Source organism: Phyllobates terribilis, unplaced genomic scaffold, assembly GCF_046119375.1.
Source record: "Phyllobates terribilis strain yellow unplaced genomic scaffold, ASM4611937v1 Scaffold_2__4_contigs__length_985480577, whole genome shotgun sequence".
Taxonomy (NCBI): Eukaryota; Metazoa; Chordata; class Amphibia; order Anura; family Dendrobatidae; genus Phyllobates; species Phyllobates terribilis.
Window position 1 is genome coordinate 513,744,348 of NW_027362762.1, and position 19,836 is coordinate 513,764,183.

The 19,836-nt window shown below is 43.3% G+C and overlaps 1 protein-coding gene across 4 annotated transcripts in view; it reads right to left on the reverse strand.

Annotated features, from left to right (window-relative positions):
* Window positions 1-19,836, reverse strand: part of SH3D21 (SH3 domain containing 21) — a 129,174-nt gene that overhangs the window by 67,138 nt on the left and 42,200 nt on the right. For all 4 annotated transcript variants that reach the window (XR_012287174.1, XM_073665911.1, XM_073665910.1 and 1 more), the window contains exon 8: window positions 7,006-7,124. Coding sequence is in view for 3 of the 4 variants with exons in the window: in XM_073665911.1 (XP_073522012.1) it covers window positions 7,006-7,124 (119 nt within the window). In the remaining variant the exon portion in view is untranslated. The remainder of the gene's footprint in view (window positions 1-7,005; window positions 7,125-19,836) is intronic.

The window sequence follows — 19,836 nt, forward strand, 5'->3', positions numbered from 1 at the left end:
TGGAAGGGGAGAGTTAGTAAAGTCATGTACTGAGCAAAGCCGGGAGAAGATCAGGTCCAATGTGTTCCCGTCCTCATGTGTAGGAGAATTAGCAAGCTGTGAAAGGCCGAAGGAGGAGGTTAATGATAAAAGATGCGTGGCAGATGGGGAAAGAGGATCGCCAATTGGGATGTTAAAGTCTCCCATGATTATCGTGGGGATGTCGCAGGATAGAAAATTTGTAAGCCAGGCAGCAAAGTGATCCAGGAATTGACGGGGGGGACCTGGGGGGCGATAGACAACCGCCACTCGCAGGGAGAAGGGCCGGTAGAGTCTGACTGTGTGGGCCTCAAAGGACGGGAAGATAAGGGAGGGTACAGGGGGGATAACCTGAAAATTACATTTTGTTGAAAGAAGCAGACCAACACCTCCACCTGATCTGTTGTCAGGTCGCGGGGTATGAGAGAAATGTAGGCCACCATAGGAGAGAGCTGCAGCGGCGGTGGTGTCCGACTGCTGGATCCAGGTTTCAGTGAGAGCCAGAAGGTTGAGGGAATTAGAGAGGAAAAAGTCATGGATGTAAGAGAGTTTATTACAAGCTGAGCGTGCATTCCAAAGGGCACAGTTGAATGAGACAGAAGATATGCAGGGAATATTAATGAGATTAGCAGGGTTTCTGAATGCAACAGGGAAAGAGTTAGTGTTATTATTACTGGAGGGTCCTGGGTTGGGAGAAATATCACCTGCGACTAATAGAAGGAAGATACAGAGAGTGAGCAGATGATTGAGTGATTTGTGAGAGCGTTTCCTGCGTTGTATGGTGGGAATGAATGGATCTGCGTGGTATAACATTGTGAAGAGAGCATGACAACTGTACATAGGAGAAGAGAGGAGTGAGGGATTAATATGGATGAAGTGTGCCGCATTTGTGGGAGAACGGTGAATGTGGATGATTGTAGCAACCAGAAAATAAATGGCACAGATACAAATGGTGAATACTGTTTGCCAAAAAGATGACCTGTAAGCAAGTTTGTTGGTTTGTCTTGCATGTCTTACCTGTCTCCTGCCCTGTCCAACTGCCATTTTCTAACTGCCAGGGCACTTTGCTAAATTATGGCACTTCGATAAAGTATGCATAAACGCTATATGCATAAATGCCCCCGCATAAATGCTGCCCCTTAACTAAGTCTCAATATATAGGGACGTATCTGCTTAGATCTGCACAGATTTAACTCATTAACAATCAATCACTAGTTACTGTTGCTTTAACACCTACCCCACGGACACAACCTTTTTTCCCCTTCCCAACACGCCTATTCCCCTTTCCACCAGCAGCAGGCCTTTTTCCACTCATTTTGGTGGTTAACTAATTCACAACTCTGGAGTTGTTTGCACAAAAAACAATGGATGGTAACCGAGCAGAGCTGAGTGGCCAAACTGTGGTATTAGGCCAAAACTATTGGCTGGGTTAGATGCAGAAAAAAATTATATTCAATTTGCAACCTGATGGAGGTCAGTATAGATGGACTAATACAACAAGTCCCACACACAGCTAGAAGCCCAATATTTTTTCAGAGGTAGATGCAGAAAAAAATATATTCAGTTTGCAACCTGATGGAGGTCTGTATAGATGGATTAATAGAACAAGTCCCACACACAGCTAGAAGCCCAATATTTTTTAAGAGGTAGATGCAGAAAAAAATATATTCAGTTTGCAACCTGATGGAGGTCTGTATAGATGGATTAATAGAACAAGTCCCACACACAGCTAGAAGCCCAATATTTTTTCAGAGGTAGATGCAGAAAAAAATATATTCAGTTTGCAACCTGATGGAGGTCTGTATAGATGGATTAATAGAACAAGTCCCACACACAGCTAGAAGCCCAATATTTTTTCAGAGGTAGATGCAGAAAAAAATATATTCAGTTTGCAACCTGATGGAGGTCAGTATAGATGGACTAATACAACAAGTCCCACACACAGCTAGAAGCCCAATATTTTTTCAGAGGTAGATGCAGAAAAAAATTATATTCAGTTTGCAACCTGATGGAGGTCTGTATAGATGGATTAATAGAACAAGACCCACACACAGCTAGAAGCCCAATATTTTTTCAGAGGTAGATGCAGAAAAAAATATATTCAGTTTGCAACCTGATGGAGGTCAGTATAGATGGACTAATACAACAAGTCCCACACACAGCTAGAAGCCCAAATATTTTTTCAGAGGTACTGTAGATGCAGATAAAAATTATTTTTAATTTGCAACCTGATGGAGGTCAGTATAGATGGACTAATAGAGAAAGTCCGACACACTACTAGAAGGCCAAATATTTTTTCAGAGCTAGATGCAGAAAAAAATTATATTCAGTTTGCAACCTGATGGAGGTCAGTATAGATGGATTAATAGAACAAGACCCACACACAGCTAGAAGCCCAATATTTTTTCAGAGGTAGATGCAGAAAAAAATATATTCAGTTTGCAACCTGATGGAGGTCAGTATAGATGGACTAACAGAGAAAGCCCCACACACTACTAGAAGGCCAAATATTTTTTCAGAGGTAGATGCAGAAAAAAATTATATTCAGTTTGCAACCTGATGGAGGTCTGTATAGATGGATTAATAGAACAAGACCCACACACAGCTAGAAGCCCAATATTTTTTCAGAGGTAGATGCAGAAAAAAATATATTCAGTTTTCAACCTGATGGAGGTCAGTATAGATGGACTAATACAACAAGTCCCACACACAGCTAGAAGCCCAATATTTTTTCAGAGGTAGATGCAGAAAAAAATATATTCAGTTTGCAACCTGATGGAGGTCAGTATAGGTGGACTAATAGAACAAGTCCCACACACTGCTAGAAGGCCAAATATTTTTTCAGAGCTAGATGCAGAAAAAAATTAGATTCAGTTTGCAACCTGATGGAGGTCAGTATAGATGGACTAATAGAATGATGCTATGCCCAAAAGATTTTACTTCACTAGGTGCAGTAAAAAAATTGGTATTCTATACACAGGTGGTATATCTTGCAACACAGATAGGCTACTCCACTGACTAACACACTCTGCAATAGGCCAAAAAGGATTAGCTTTGCTAGATTCAGCCAAATGCTGTGAAAAAAACTTGCACAGCACTGGCACAGACCTGCCTGGCAAAAACTGATAGGAACTGATGTAACCTAGTCCTGAAAAGGACTCCAATTACAATTAGTCTTTACTCCCACAACCTATCTATTTAAGAGCACAGACCTGCCTGATAAAAGTCGTAGGAAATGCTGTAACCTAGTCCTTAAAAGGACTGCAATCACAACTATTCCCTACTCCCAAGCTATCTGTATATTTGTGCGAAAATTGACTTGAAATTAACAAGGTATAGCGCACACAGCAACAGCGGTGCCGTCTAACACGCAGCTGCAGCAGTGAGAAAATGGTGGCGACGGGGAAAATGGCTTGGTCTTATAGGGCAAGGACATGTGACATACACTGCCAATGACACATGCCCTTGCTTGTGTGAAAAAAAGCACTTCGCTCCGTGTGTGCGCTGCTGATAGGCTGACAGATTGCACCTCCCCACTGTAAATGCGGGAAAGAGAAAAAAAAATGGAGATCTTCATTGTTCCTGCAGAGATCCATCCCCTGCCCCTCCCCCCACCCCGCTGTACACTCAAACTGCGTATTAACATTAATTTTCATCATTACTGAGAAAAAATCCAGTTATGATTTTGGTGCACGAACAGTTATCGAACATAACCTCAAACAGCCGAATTTTTCTCAAATTGTTCGTGTTCGCTGAACGGCTCGAACACCGCCCAAAACAGCTCGAATTTGAGATTGGCGAACAGTTCGAGCAGAACAACGCTCATCTCTACATATGACAAGGCTCGTTAAAGGGTTGATATTGACTTTTAGGATTGCTACTTCCAATAGGTGGCACTAGAGTTCAAGTCCTCTTACTCTCTGAAGAGGCAATTTGCATGATCATATTTGTAACGTTATCCTGTCACTTAGCTTCCAGTGCTGCGGAAATATTACTATATTATTCATGCATAGTGTTGAAACAGTATGTCTCCAGAAGGAGTGCATTTCACCTGTGCTCATAATAGTTGTACACTTGCAATCACGTACAGAATGAATGAAGTGGAGGTACGAATGCTAGTCCTTTATTCAGGCAGGGCTCTGCAGAGCCCCGGTCTTGGGATCTCTGGAAGCCCAATAGTTGGACTTCCGCAATCAGTAAGTTATCGCCTATATTATAAATAGGGAATAACTTTAAACACTGGTTAAACCCCTTTAAATTACTGCAGCCTACATAACTGTTGGCATCCCTAGGCCTAAAGCTGTTCATACACAATTTTGGAGGAACCAGCCAGCAATCTAATGTGTATGGGGGCCTCTAAACTCTCCCTCAACATGCAGGTTTATTTTGGATGAAACTTTGAAATGTAATTATTAAAAATCCTCTCTGTTCTCTTATCATTCCTTTCTTATTATTTACTGCTCATCATCAAGGGAACCGACCAGCGCTGCCAATTTGTAGTTATGGTCGGACATGCCCAGTTCTTACAAGTGTTTTGGTGCTGAACCTCGAAGCATTGCACTAAGGCTGGCTAGGACTGATGGAGCTCCCTTATATCTTGATCCCGGCCTATCTCCATGTTTCTGATGCTATAAAAGTAAAGCTGACTCACACAGCAACATTGGAGAGCATACAATTTAGACCAGTAGTGTAACGAAGAACTGCCCAATCAATTGAGAATCCCCGACCCAGAGCAATCAGGAAAATGGCTGGCTGGGGAGCAACGTGGTCCTGAAGAGATGACGTGGGACACAATCTTATGCAGTTTTAAGTGTACTCACAACAAATTTCATGCACAGTGAATATGTACACACGTGGTCAAAATTGTTGGTACCCTCGTTTAATGAAAGAAAAACCCACAATGGTCACAGAAATAACTTGAATCTGAAAAAAGTAATAATAAATTAAAAATCTATGGAAATTAACAAATGAAAGTCAGTCATTGCTTTTCTGCTTCCACGGAATTTAAAAAAAAAATTAAACTCATGAAATCGGCCTGGACAGAAATGATGGTACCCCTGAAAATAATGTGACAAAAGGGACATGATAAATCAAGTCGTGTCCACTAATTAGCATCACAGGTGTCTACAATCTTGTAATCAGTAGCAAAAAGATGCAAAACCTACAAAAGACAAATAATATATCTCATACCCTACCATCATTATATATAAATGTAAAGTAAAGTTGCATATGAAATATAGGGTACTTAGTGAACTATTTTTGATCAAAAAAAGTATACAAGCCGTCCCACCAGCGACAAGGTAACCCTAAATTGGGACGGTCCTACACTGTCTATATTAAAAACCTTACTGTATATCAAAGTTGAAGTAATGCATATAAAAGGGTAGACAAATAGAACCGGGTCCCAACATCAGAGCACCTAAGCCCGTGGCAAGCTACATATACACTAACCAGATATATTTTTTGTAGGTTTTGCATCTTTTTGCTAGTGTGAACATGCTCCTATTTCTTGCATGTGTACCATCTTAGACCTTAGTTCACATTGCTTGTTTTTTTGTCTTGTTTGCATTCTGTGCAAATTAGGGGTGTGGCATCCCCCTTGTTGAGCTGGTTAGGAGCCTGTGTGGAGCCGGCCCTGATTTTTGGAAAGAACTGAAACATGCTGTCTGGAAAAGGCAACCTTCAAACACGAGACAACTGGAGCAGTTTGCTCATGAGGAGTGGGCCAAAATACCTGTCGAGAGGTGCAGAAGTCTCATTGACAGTTACAGGAATCGTTTGATTGCAGTGATTGCCTCAAAAGGTTGTTCAACAAAATATTAAGTTAAGAAGAGTACCATCATTTCTGTCCAGGCCGATTTCATGAGTTTAATATTTTTATAAATTTCTGTGGAAGCAGGATTAAAAAGCAATGTCTGACTTTCATTTGCTAATTTCCATAGATTTTTAATTTATTATTACTTTTGTCAGATTCAAGTTATTTCTGTGACCATTGTGGGTTTTTCTTTCATTAAACGAGCGGTACCAACAGTTTTGATCACGTGTGTATATTAGATGGAGGGCAGACAGAAATGTCTAAGCAAAATATTTAGAATTTTTTCATACATTTTACTTAATTTCTATAAATGTTTATTTTATTTCTTAACTATGATTAATGGGTGGGCTTTTCCATGTGTCCATAGCTGTGTATAGGATGTCTTCTTCTTGTTGCTTACCCCTTCTCTGGGCCTTGTAAATTGAACCATCTCTATTGACTATTTGCCCCTTTCAAAAAAGTACTTAGCTGCAATACTTTTCGGGGCAACTACAGCTTACATCTCTGCATATGTGGTCCTTGTGGAATTTTGAATAGGCAGATTCTGACTTTGTCACTCCAGTATATTCACAGCCCTGTGTAGTTCTGGCATTAAGCTTAGGCTATAGTGAAACTTGCTGAGAATAAAATTAGTCAATATGCCAGAAAGTTTATTTAATAAATCCTTTTGTGTCAAAATATTAAAGAGGTTGTCCACTACTTTACGATTGATGACCTATCCTTAGGTTAGGTCATCAATGTCTGATCAATCAGGGTCCGACACCTGGCACCCCCGCCGATCAGCTGGTGTCGGCGGCGGCTGTCAGCCGGAAATGCTCACTTGCGGAGCTGCTCCGTCTTCTGATAGAGGCCGCGACCGAGTACTACACATCCGCCTCCTATTCAAATCAATAGGAGGCGGATGTGCAGAACCCAGCAGCAGCCACTATTAGAAGACGAAGCAGCTCCGCAAGTGAGCATTTCTGGACGGCGGCCGCTGCCGCCGACACTGAGGACAGCTGATCAGCGGGAGTGCCGGGTGTCGGACCCCGACCGATCAGACTCTGATGACTTATCCTAAAGAGAGGTCATCAATGATAAAGTAGTGGACAACCTCTTTAAGTTCACTGCAAATCACAGTTGTTAAGCCCCTAAATAATCCTAATTTAAAGATCCTATGAAGCGAAGCATACCTTACTGACAATTGCCACCACATCCCCCTTCTTCAGGGCTAGCTCATCGGGCAGTGCAGGAACGTAATCAAACATAACCCTGGCAAATTCACTGGTAGGAACCAGCCCAGGAGATGAATCTGAAAGAGCAAATTACAACCATGATTCCATCAATTACACAAACGTTATATTGCATTTTAAAGGGATTGATATTACTTAGATGTACAGTACAGACCAAAAGTTTGGACACACCTTCTCATTTAAAGATTTTTCTGTATTTTCATGACTATGAAAATTGTACATTCACACTGAAGGCATCAAAACTATGAATTAACACATGTGGAATTATATACTTAACAAAAAAGTGTGAAACAACTGAAAATATGTCTTATATTCTAGGTTCTTCAAAGTAGCCACCTTTTGCTTTGATGACTGCTTTGCACACTCTTGGCATTCTCTTGATGAGCTTCAAGGGGTAGTCACTGGAAATGGTTTTCACTTCACAGGTGTGCCCTGTCAGGTTTAATAAGTGGGATTTCTTGACTTATAAATGGGGTTGGGACAATCAGTTGTGTTGTGCAGAAGTCAGGTGGATACACAGCTGATATTCCTACTGAATAGACTGTTAGAAATTGTATTATGGCAAGAAAAAAGCAGCTAAGTAAAGAAAAACGAATGGTCATCATTACTTTAAGAAATGAAGGTCAGTCAGTGCGAAAAATTGGGAAAACTTTGAAAGTGTCCCCAAGTGCAGTAGCAAAAACCATCAAGTGCTACAAAGAAACTGGCTCACATGAGGACCACCCCAGGAAAGGAAGACCAAGAGTCACCTCTGCTTCTGAGGATAAGTTTATCCGAGTCAACAGCCTCAGAAATTGCAGGTTAACAGCAGCTCAGATTAGAGACCAGGTCAATGCCACACAGAGTTCTAGCAGCAGACACATCTCTTCAACAACTGTTAAGAGGAGACTTTGTGCAGCAGGCCTTCATGGTAAAATAGCTGCTAGGAAACCACTGCTAAGGACAGACAACAAGCAGAAGAGACTTGTTTGGGCTAAAGAACACAAGGAATGGACATTAGACCAATGGAAATCTGTGCTTTGGTCTGATGAGTCCAAATTTGAGACCTTTGGTTCCAAACACCATGTCTTTGTGCGATGAAGAAAAGGTGAACGGATGGACTCTACATGCCTGGTTCCCACGGTGAAGCATGGAGGAGGAGGTGTGATGGTGTGGGGGTGCTTTGCTGGTGACACTGTTGGGGATTTATTCAAAATTGAAAGCGTACTGAACCAGCATGGCTACCACAGCATCTTGCAGCGGCATGCTATTCCATCCGGTTTGCGTTTAGTTGGACCATCGTTTATTTTTCAACAGTACAATGACCCCAAACACACCTCCAGGCTGTGTAAGGGCTATTTGACCAAGAAGGAGAGTGATGGGGTGCTACGCCAGATGACCTGGCCTCCACAGTCACCAGACCTGAACCCAATCGAGATGGTTTGGGGTGAGCTGGACCGCAGAGTGAAGGCAAAAGGGCCAACAAGTGCTAAGCATCTCTGGGAACTCCTTCAAGATTGTTGGAAGACCATTTCCGGTGACTACCTCTTGAAGCTCATCAAGAGAATGCCAAGAGTGTGCAAAGCAGTCATCAAAGCAAAAGGGGGCTACTTTGAAGAACCTAGAATATAAGATATATTTTCAGTAGTTTCACACTTTTTTGTTAAGTATATAATTCCACGTGTGTTAATTCATAGTTTTGATGCCTTCAGTGTGAATGTACAATTTTCATAGTCATGAAAATACAGAAAAATCTTTAAATGAGAAGGTGTGTCCAAACTTTTAGTCTGTACTGTATGTATACAGGAGAAATATTTTTTTTAAAATATTTATATTGAAATATAATACTATCTTTTGTCATTATTTTTTAAATATTGTATCTATTTATACTTGATTTTTGCAAACTTTCCTGTACGCTGCCACTTTGGATATAAACACTGCCTTCCAGTATTGTTTGTATAGGAAGTACAACATGCTGTGAATGCTCTATGGCAGCTGCAGTGAATGAGAATCAATTGAGAAAGAAATGTAATAGATTATCACAGTCTCCAGCAGGTGATGAAGTATATAGTGTATTATGCTGCTATCCTGACCAGCCCTATTATTTTTGTTTGTGTTGCTATTTTTAAAGTTTGAGAAAGGACACAAAAGATCAACAACATATATTGTGTGGTGCCATAATAATGTTGGAGCGGAAGGCTATTTAGCAGATTTGCAAGTCACAATTCTTGAAAAGATGGTGGACAATTCCAATGGGAATCTTAAGGTGGCCATATTGTCTTACCCAGAATTTTAAAAGATTTTTAGTAACCCATTTACTGAAGAAGACAACTCGAGCAATTTGATTTCAACTCACCTTTCATTTCAGGTGATTTTTTTAGAATAAGTTGTGATAAATGTGCACATGAGAAGTCAATTTCTTCGCTTTATAAGATTTGTATATTACATTTTTCACCAACTTTTACCTCTCCAGACTTCATTTGTAATTGTCAGCTTTCATTGAATGCAGGGGCAGAGACTAGCTGCAAGGATATTTCTTATAAACTACATACAGTACATAGAGATGAGGAAATCCTGCTCTCTTGATTCCTGTGGCACACAGTCATAAGCAGCAGAATAGAGGACATTATATAACAGTAATAAGCAATGTAACTGTGAATTCAGTGCTGATGTGAGAAAAACGCCTAACACAGCCTTTAGCAGTATCTGTATTTATCTATCTCTCACTTCATCTCTGTATTCATATATATATATATATATATATATATATATATATATATACTGTAATGCAGCGACTTGCTGGCATTACGGTAATGGTCCAGGATGTGTTTTACCTGACCATGTACCTTCCCCCTCAGGTGACTGGTCACATGTCTGTGACAGGTCCTGCGCGCACAGAATGTCTGTCTGATCACATGACTGTGACAGCAAGGTCCTGTGTGTGTGTGTGTGTGTGTGTGTGTGTGTGTGTGTGTGTGTGTGTGTGTGTGTGTGTGTGTGTAAAATATATATAAACCCTGCTTGATGGGAGACAGGTGTGTTCGGTGTGTTCTGTGAGAGAGGCGTAAGGCCTGTTCCCGTGTGTGTGGGACACCGACCGTGTGAGGCCTAGTGAGGCCGAGTGAAGCCTGGCAACCTGAAAGGTCGAGACTGGATCCTGTGAGTGGATGCTAGTGGCCTTGGAAGGCAGAGGCTTGATGAAGAGTCCTGAAAGGCAAAGCCTGGATCCTGTGTGGATGTCAGTGGCCTTTGAGGGAGACCCCTACCAGGGAAGCCGCAAAGCCACAGTGGTGGCAAGCCTAATGGACTGCAGCAGCTAAACCCGGCAAAGGTAATACACTGTGTTATATGGACATTGATATGGACATTGCTATGTTATTACCTTGCTGAAGGCTGTACCTGGAGCAAGTGGGCCGGTCTGCCACTTGGCTCGTGAACATTATATATATATGTGTGTCGGCGTGCCACTGAGTTGGACCCGGTCATATGCGGTTTATGATGAGATAATAAACCAATGAATTAAGACATACCGGAAGGACATTGCTGGTGTGCTTTGATTTACCCGGTGCAGTGAGTATCCCCCATTATGATGACTAGTGCTGCCTTACATATGGTTCGAGAATGCGGGCAACTGCAACTCGGTTGCTAGGGGCAACTGCAGCCCGGTTGCTAGGGGCAACAGCACAGGACGACGAGTGTGGATTAAAGCATCTGGCTGCAGCTTGGCGGGGTTGCGAAGGTTGTCATCGCACTCAAATCCGGTTTTGCTGTGGCTCGGCGGGGCCACGAAAATTTTTCCGGGGAGAGCGGTGTGTGAATAGTGTCCTGAGGAAATGCAGGAGCAGATAAAAATGGCTGTGAAGGGAGCAGCAACTGAGTCTGAAGCTATTGAGCGATTAAAGTGCCTGTTAAAACCGCAGCAGGAATTTGAGAAACGTCTACTGGACCTGAAACTGGACATGGTGCAGGAACCACAGGAGCTGTGGGCACCATATGGAATGGCGGCAGTGGACCATTCTATGAACTCTCCGGGGGCGCCAGTGTTGTCCCAGAGTGCTCGGGGAGGTGGTAAGAGCTGTTGTGAACTGAGTCCTAAGACTATTATTAATTTTTCTTGTAAAAATTCCCCTGCCGGTGTGTTTGTTAAAAAAGGGGACGGAGTCTAAAAAGGGGGCGGTTGTTCAAAACAGTGTGGAGGATAGAAAATCAAAAAAAATTACTGGTGGTGGGTTGGTACCTACTAAAAATGACAATGTGACCGTTGATAACGGGGTAGCTCCAGTAGAAGGGGGTGACGTCAAAGTGGGAGGTGACCTGTTAGTCCACAACACCATGGGGAGTGACACAGACCCCGTAGCTGACGGTGACACTACGAAAGTAGAAGGAGAGGTCAGTCAGGAGGGGCTAGACGAGGTGAGAAAGTCCCCATCCCGTAGACGGTGCAAGGGCCACAAAAAGGTTGCTCCTGTAGACTTGGCTGAAAGCGAAAATAAGGAAAATGTAGTACTGTGTGCCTTTATTTCAAGGGTGGATCCTCCTTCCGAGGCAGAAGAGGAGGTGACGTTGCCAGTAGCAACCTCCGGTACGGTACCGAGTCAGAAGGATCTGACAGCCCTGAAAGAGAAGGCGGCCAGTCGTGACCAAGAGCTGGAGCCTATCAGCCAGCAGGGTCAGAGTGACGTGCAGCAATTATGTGAAAACCTGGGGAACGTGTCCTCAGACCAGTTGAACCTGTAGTCTGAACAGCAGAAAATACACCAGCTTATGAGGAACTGGCAGCGAGACGTGGAGCAAAGCCACGTGGAAATTAACCAGTGGAAGGAAATGTTCTACGGAATTAAGGAGGACCGCCGCAAAATCAAGGAGGAGGTTTTTCAATTAGAGATTGACAAAGCGGTGTGTGAAGATGAGTTATGCGAGGTGAAAGATCGCTTCTCCCTGGTACAGTTAGAGCTGTCTGCCCTCAAAGAGGCTCGGCGGGGCCACGAAAATTTTTCCGGGGAGAGCGGTGTGTGAATAGTGTCCTGAGGAAATGCAGGAGCAGATAAAAATGGCTGTGAAGGGAGCAGCAACTGAGTCTGAAGCTATTGAGCGATTAAAGTGCCTGTTAAAACCGCAGCAGGAATTTGAGAAACGTCTACTGGACATGAAACTGGACATGGTGCAGGAACCACAGGAGCTGTGGGCACCATATGGAATGGCGGCAGTGGACCATTCTATGAACTCTCCGGGGGCGCCAGTGTTGTCCCAGAGTGCTCGGGGAGGTGGTAAGAGCTGTTGTGAACTGAGTCCTAAGACTATTATTAATTTTTCTTGTAAAAATTCCCCTGCCGGTGTGTTTGTTAAAAAAGGGGGCGGAGTCTAAAAAGGGGGCGGTTGTTCAAAACAGTGTGGAGGATAGAAAATCAAAAAAAATTACTGGTGGTGGGTTGGTACCTCCTAAAAATGACAATGTGACCGTTGATAACGGGGTAGCTCCAGTAGAAGGGGGTGACGTCAAAGTGGGAGGTGACCTGTTAGTCCACAACACCATGGGGAGTGACACAGACCCCGTAGCTGACGGTGACACTACGAAAGTAGAAGGAGAGGCCAGTCAGGAGGGGCTAGACGAGGTGAGAAAGTCCCCATCCCGTAGACGGTGCAAGGGCCACAAAAAGGTTGCTCCTGTAGACTTGGCTGAAAGCGAAAATAAGGAAAATGTAGTACTGTGTGCCTTTATTTCAAGGGTGGATCCTCCTTCCGAAGCAGAAGAGGAGGTGACGTTGCCAGTAGCAACCTCCGGTACGGTACCGAGTCAGAAGGATCTGACAGCCCTGAAAGAGAAGGCGGCCAGTCGTGACCAAGAGCTGGAGCCTATCAGCCAGCAGGGTCAGAGTGACGTGCAGCAATTATGTGAAAACCTGGGGAACGTGTCCTCAGACCAGTTGAACCTGTAGTCTGAACAGCAGAAAATACACCAGCTTATGAGGAACTGGCAGCGAGACGTGGAGCAAAGCCACGTGGAAATTAACCAGTGGAAGGAAATGTTCTACGGAATTAAGGAGGACCGCCGCAAAATCAAGGAGGAGGTTTTTCAATTAGAGATTGACAAAGCGGTGTGTGAAGATGAGTTATGCGAGGTGAAAGATCGCTTCTCCCTGGTACAGTTAGAGCTGTCTGCCCTCAAAGAGGCGCTGCAGGATGAAGTTGCTGGGCGTGAACAAAACCTAGAACGACTGCGCGAACAGTTCCACCAGAAACTGTGTGACTCCAAGAAGGAGTGCGATGAAAAGTTCGGTAAGGAACTGCAACATCGTAGGAGAGATTATGAGGATCTCCTTAAGGTTAAAGTAAAACTAGAGGAGGATAAGGCGGGTGCAGAGCATGTGCGCCAAGTGGTTGAGACCACCCTGCAGGACACCCGTGATGAAAATGGTGATCTCCGCAGGAAGACCCTAGGTCTGGAAGCTCAGGTGAAGGAGCTACAGATGTTCTGTGATACTCTCCAGAGGGCGGTGACGTGCCTTAAGGAAACAGTCAGCAAGATGGAAGCTGAGTGGAAAAAGATGATGGAGTCTATTGGAGAAGCCACAGACCAGGGCCAGGAGTTGGTCGCTGGTGATGGGAGGTATGAAGCTGATACCTCCTCGAGTGATGTGAGCTCGGATGATTCGGTGGATGTAGGAGCCGAGATCAAGGAGCTCAAGGAGTCGCTACAAACCCATTGGAAGCAGGAAGAGCTTCAGAGATGGGCCGCTGAAAGACGAGTGGCGGAGCTAGAGGAAGAAGTTTCCGGGCTCAAAAGTCGCCTGACAAAGTATCACTCAGTGAAAGAAGCCTTCTTGGAGAATAAGAGGGCGAACACATTGCACCCACTCCCTTATACCAAGAGAGGGTGGACCTGAGGAGAGCTAAGAGAGAGTTAACCACAGATAAATATGAGATGGAAGTGGTCAAGACGGAAATTCGTGAAGTTGTAACTGTGAGTCAGCTCAGGGAAAGCATACAGGGTGAGGAAGCTGGAGGTCAGTTGTCCCTGAAACCTGAGCTGGTTGATCGTCTGGAAACCACTGGTGAGACCGAAACGTCTCGGTACAAGTGCCTCGTAGATGTACCCGAGGATTTGAGGGAAGAATGCACCAGTGAGTCCGTGCATGAGGAGTTTAAGAAGGCCGTGGGAGCCTGTAAGGTGTACTTGACCTCAGAAGCTAAACAGCTGGTGGTCCTGTCCACAACCAAAGTCACAGTGAAGAGGGTGGCTATCCTAAGTGACATGCACTGGCGATGTATTCGCACAAAGTGGTTTCTCTGGTTGAAGACGGAACAAGCCGTTAGACAACTGGAGTTGATGAGGAAAGCTCACAGTATGCGTGAAGAGGTCATCCGGGTGCCTCATGTTCTGGTGAGGAAGCTCGTTGGGAGAAATGGTCGAGCCATGCAGATGATGGTGTGGTGAAAGTAAGCAGTCCACGTGATCGTCAGGACTGGATACCAGACGAAGACGGCATGGTATCATTCTCCGCTGTAGGAACAGAAGAAAGCCTGGGATATATGCGCATGCTGTTGGAGTACCGAGTGACATACCTGCGAGAGGTAGAATTGTTGAATCTCGCTAGACTGCGAGTGGATAGACAGCATCATTTGAGTAGCAGAAGATGGCAGCCGTCTAATAATTATGAGACCAGACAGAGAAAGGGCCCCCTAAATAACAGAACAGCTATAGCTGGAGTTAGGGACCTTTCAAGATGTCCTGAGAGTAGTGGGCGTGGGTTTAGAGGTAGTGAGACCTCCAGTAACTCAGGTTTGAGCAGCCCATACAAACGACCCAATAGAGGACGGGACAGTACGGAGTCGAACCGGACCTTAGATACCAGGGCATGTGAGTCACACCGCTGTATGACTGACCGCTGGGAGCGGAGGAGACCTGACAAGGTTACGACTGACCGCTGGGAGCGGGGGAGACCTGACAAGGTTACAACTGACCGCTGGGAGCGGGGGAGCTCTGACAAGGTTACGACCCGGAAAGGTGACCTGACGAAGTCAGTGACAGTGACAAATGGTAGGTCCCTAAGGAATGGGCTAATGTCGTTAACTAATGTTCCAGGGGCTGAGTAGCACAATTGTAAAGTACATGGTCTCTATGTGAACTGGGGGTTATAATGTCATTGTGTATATTATGTGTTCAATCCCACAAGTTTGAACAGAGCTGGGGGCTATAGTGATTGTGTATATTTGAACAGAGGGGGGGGATATGTAATGCAGCGACTTGCTGGCATTACGGTAATGGTCCAGGATGTGTTTTACCTGACCATGTACCTTCCCCCTCAGGTGACTGGTCACATGACTGTGACATAGCACAGGTCCTGCGCGCACAGAATGTCTGTCTGATCACATGACTGTGACATCAGCAAGGTCCTGTCTGTGTGTGTGTGTGTGTGCACGGGATGGATATATAAACCCCGCTTGATGGGAGACAGGTGTGTTCGGTGTGTTCTGTGAGTGAGGCGTAAGGCCTGTTCCCGTGTGTGTGGGACACCGACCGTGTGAGGCCTAGTGAGGCCGAGTGAAGCCTGGCAACCTGAAAGGTCGAGACTGGATCCTGTGAGTGGATGCTAGTTGCCTTGGAAGGCAGAGGCTTCATGAAGAGTCCTGAAAGGCAAAGCCTGGATCCTGTGTGGATGTCAGTGGCCTTTGAGGGAACGACGGCTGGAGACCGCTACCTGGGAAGCCGCAAAGCCACAGTGGTGGCAAGCCTAATGGACTGCAGCAGCTAAACCCGGCAAAGGTAATACACTGTGTTATATGGACATTGATATGGACATATGTTATTACCTTGCTGAAGGCTGTACCTGGAGCAAGTGGGCCGGTCTGCCACTTGGCTCGTGAACATTATATATATATGTGTGTCGGCGTGCCACTGAGTTGGACCCGGTCATATGCGGTTTATGATGAGATAATAAACCAATGAATTAAGACATACCGGAAGGACATTGCTGGTGTGCTTTGATTTACCCGGTGCAGCGAGTATCCCCCATTATGATGACTAGTGCTGCCTTACAATACATATATATATACAGTTAGGTCCATATATATTTGGACAGAGACAACATTTTTCTAATTTTGGTTCTAGACATTACCACAATGAATTTTAAACAAAACAATTCAGATGCAGTTGAAGTTCAAGCTTTCAGCTTTCATTTGAGGGTATCCACATTAAAATTGGATGAAGGGTTTAGGAGTTTCAGTTCCTTAACATGTGCCACCCTGTTTTTAAAGGGACCAAAAGTAATTGGACAATTGACTCCAAGGCTATTTCATGGCCAGGTGCGGGCAATCCCTTCGTTATGTCATTCTCAATTAAGCAGATAAAAGGCCTAGAGTTGATTTGAGGTGTGGTGCTTGCATTTGGAAGGTTTTGGTGTGAAGTAAACATGCGGTCAAAGGAGCTCTCCATGCAGGTGAAACAAGCCATCCTTAAGCTGCAAAAACAGAAAAAACCCATCCGAGAAATTGCTACAATATTAGGAGTGGCAAAATCTACAGTTTGGTACATCCTGAGAAAGAAAGAAAGCACTGGTGAACTCATCAATGCAAAAAGACCTGGGCGCCGGCGCCCACGGAAGACAACAGTCGTGGATGATCGCAGAATAATCTCCATGGTGAAGAGAAACCCCATCACAACAGCCAACCAAGTGAACAACACTCTCCAGGAGGTAGGCGTATCAATATCCAAATCTACCATAAAGAGAAGACTGCATGAAAGCAAATACAGAGGGTTCACTGCATGGTGCAAGCCACTCATAAGCATCAAGAATAAAAAGCCTAGACTGGACTTTGCTAAAAAACATCTAAAAAAGCCAGCACAGTTCTGGAAGAACTTTCTTTGGATCAACCTCTACTAGAATGATGGAAAGAGAAAAGTATGGAGAAGGCGTGGTACAGATCATGATCCAAAGCATACCTCATCATTTGTAAAACACGGCGGAGGCAGTGTGATGGCTTGGGCATGCATGGCTGCCAGTGGCACTGGGTCACTAGTGTTTCTTGATGATGTGACACAGGACAGAAGCAGCCGAATGAATTCTGATGTATTCAGAGCCATACTGTGTGCTCAGATCCAGCCAAATGCAGCCAAACTGATTGGTCGTCGTTTCATACTACAGATGGACAATGACCCAAAACATAAAGCCAAAGCAACCCAGGAGTTTATTAAAGCAAAGAAGTGGAATATTCTTGAATGGGCAAGTCAGTCACCGGATCTCAACCCAATTGAGCATGCATTTCACTTGTTAAAGACAAAACTTCAGACAGAAAGACCCACAAACAAACAGCAACTGAAAACCACCGCATTCAAGAGAATGCCAAGAGTGTGCAAAGCAGTCATCAAAGCAAAAGGTGGCTACTTTGAAGAACCTAGAATATAAGACATATTTTCAGTTGTTTCATACTTTTTTGTTAAGTGTATAATTCCACATGTGTTAATTCATAGTTTTGATGCCTTCAGTGTGAATGTACAATTTTCATAGTCATGAAAATACAGAAAAATCTTTAAATGAGAAGGTGTGCCCAAACTTTTGGTCTGTACTGTATATATAGACTTCTATGGGCAACTTGTAACTTGTAACCTGACCCCTCAGTGAGCTAAATTTCAGCAATATTTTAGAATGATTGAACATTGCAGCAGGCTCAAAAGAGGCAAGGGGATCAAATGTGGAGAAAGAGAGCCATTTTCTCTAATTAGATATATTACAAAGTTTCTTATATTCAGTTGTATAATTAATGCTAGGTTTGTTGAAAACACGTTGCCCTGTGAATACTGTGCAGTGATAAGATACCATGGTCTTGTGACATGTCTCCTATATATGACATGACCACAATTTACTGATAGAAAGCAAACATCTCTTTAATTTTATCATTTACTGTAGATTGATTATTTCCTTCATTGATACCCAAATCAGCTTCATGATCCAGTATCAATCAAACTGACACCCATCATACCAAGATTTCTCCATTAGGTCTCCAAGAGGTGAAGCAGGGTTCATCACTCTTGAATAGGCACGTTGGAACGCATTTGTGACTGCTGCAATTTAGGGCGGGCAACTTTTACAAGCTATGCTAATAGATTTATGCCCCGTTATTACAGTACTAAAAAATACAGGCTACGACAGGTATAATTTACATTTTTTTTGTAAACAGAAGTTAGTAGCATATTAATACGTTTCTACATTTCATACAGTATACGTCTTAAACTGAAGATAAAATAAAGAATGAATTTGTCCTTTACAAAATAAAAGAATAACTGTTCTCTAAAAACTAATGTAAACTGTAAGCAATACATTTTTGACAGATCCTTAAAATGGTTTGGTTAAAAAAAAAGAAAGTTATAGTTAGTATACAGCAACTAGTAAAAAAATAAAAGTTTGTGTTTGGTAAAAAAATTCAATTTGAGAGTTCTCAGTGGTTGATACCTTTTAATGATGGTAACCATCTTTTCAATTAGGCTACGGCCCCACTATCAGTATTTGGTCAGTATTCAGTCAGTATTTTTTCTCAGGAGTGGGAGCCAAAACCAGGAGTGGGTGATAAATGCAGAATTGGTGACTTGTTTCTATTATACCTTTTCTCTGATTGTTCCTCACCTGATTTTGGCTCCCACTCCTGAGAAAAAATACTGACCGAATACTGACCAAATACTGATAGTGGGGCCGTGGCCTAATTGAAAAGATGGTTACCATCATTTCAGTTAGCCATTAAAAGGTATCAACCACTGAGGACTCTCAAATCTAAATATTTTTCTGTCTACTGGCTAACACGGTACAAAGATATATATTTTTCACGTTTGATAAAGGGCACACATATGGTGTGGTTAGCAAAAAATGTAGCATAAATGTTCACATATTGGTTAATGTAGTTATCACTGTAAGTTAAGCAAATACCTTCTAAAGTTTCACAAGTTCCTTTTGACGTTGAGTAAAGCACACAAGCTATGTGCAGAGGAAAACAAACTTTACAGGCTGCAATATCTGCAATATCACTTTTCTGAGATATTGACTCAACATTTCCGTGAGACCCCACAGGTTTGGCTGGCTTGCCTGGTTTGGCCTGGTTCTCAATCAAGACAGCAGTACAGGGAACACCAGCACAATTTTCTCAATAGCAGCTTTAGTCACCACAACAAATGCAGAGGGGGATTTCCTATCTGGTGCCCTGAAAATCACTTTCCACAACCGTGTCTACAGTCGTAGAACCTACCTCTATGAGCCAGAATGGAGAGCTGCTAGAAGAAATAGCTCCTGCTTGTAATCTGGGTGCTGTGTATTACTGCATTTTACAGGCTATGCAGAGGATAAGAGTCCACACTAAGCTATCAAGGCAATTCCAAAGGAGTAGTATAGTTGTTACATCCCCTTAATGGTACAAAACCGTTTAACCCGTAAACCGGACCTCTGTGGTCAGTACAAAATAAGATGATAAAGGAGGAATTTCAAGAATTGTATAGCAGAAAATTACTAGCAAAGGGATCCCTGAAGGATGGTAGCAATTTGTTTTTCAGAATGTTATCAAAGCAACGAATTTGTCAAGCATTGCTTTTCATATGCCCGTCCTGAACCAAAAGACTGAACAGAACATCTTTAAAGGGGTCTACTCCTAGACAAGTTGTTATGCAGCATACAGGGGACATTCATAAGAGGTTATCGAACAGTGGACACATACTTTACTATAAAACATGAATAGCTTTTTAAACTAAAAAAATATGTAGAATTTTTTTTTTTTCTAGGCATAAGAGGCAATGTTCACCAAATGTTTTCATTA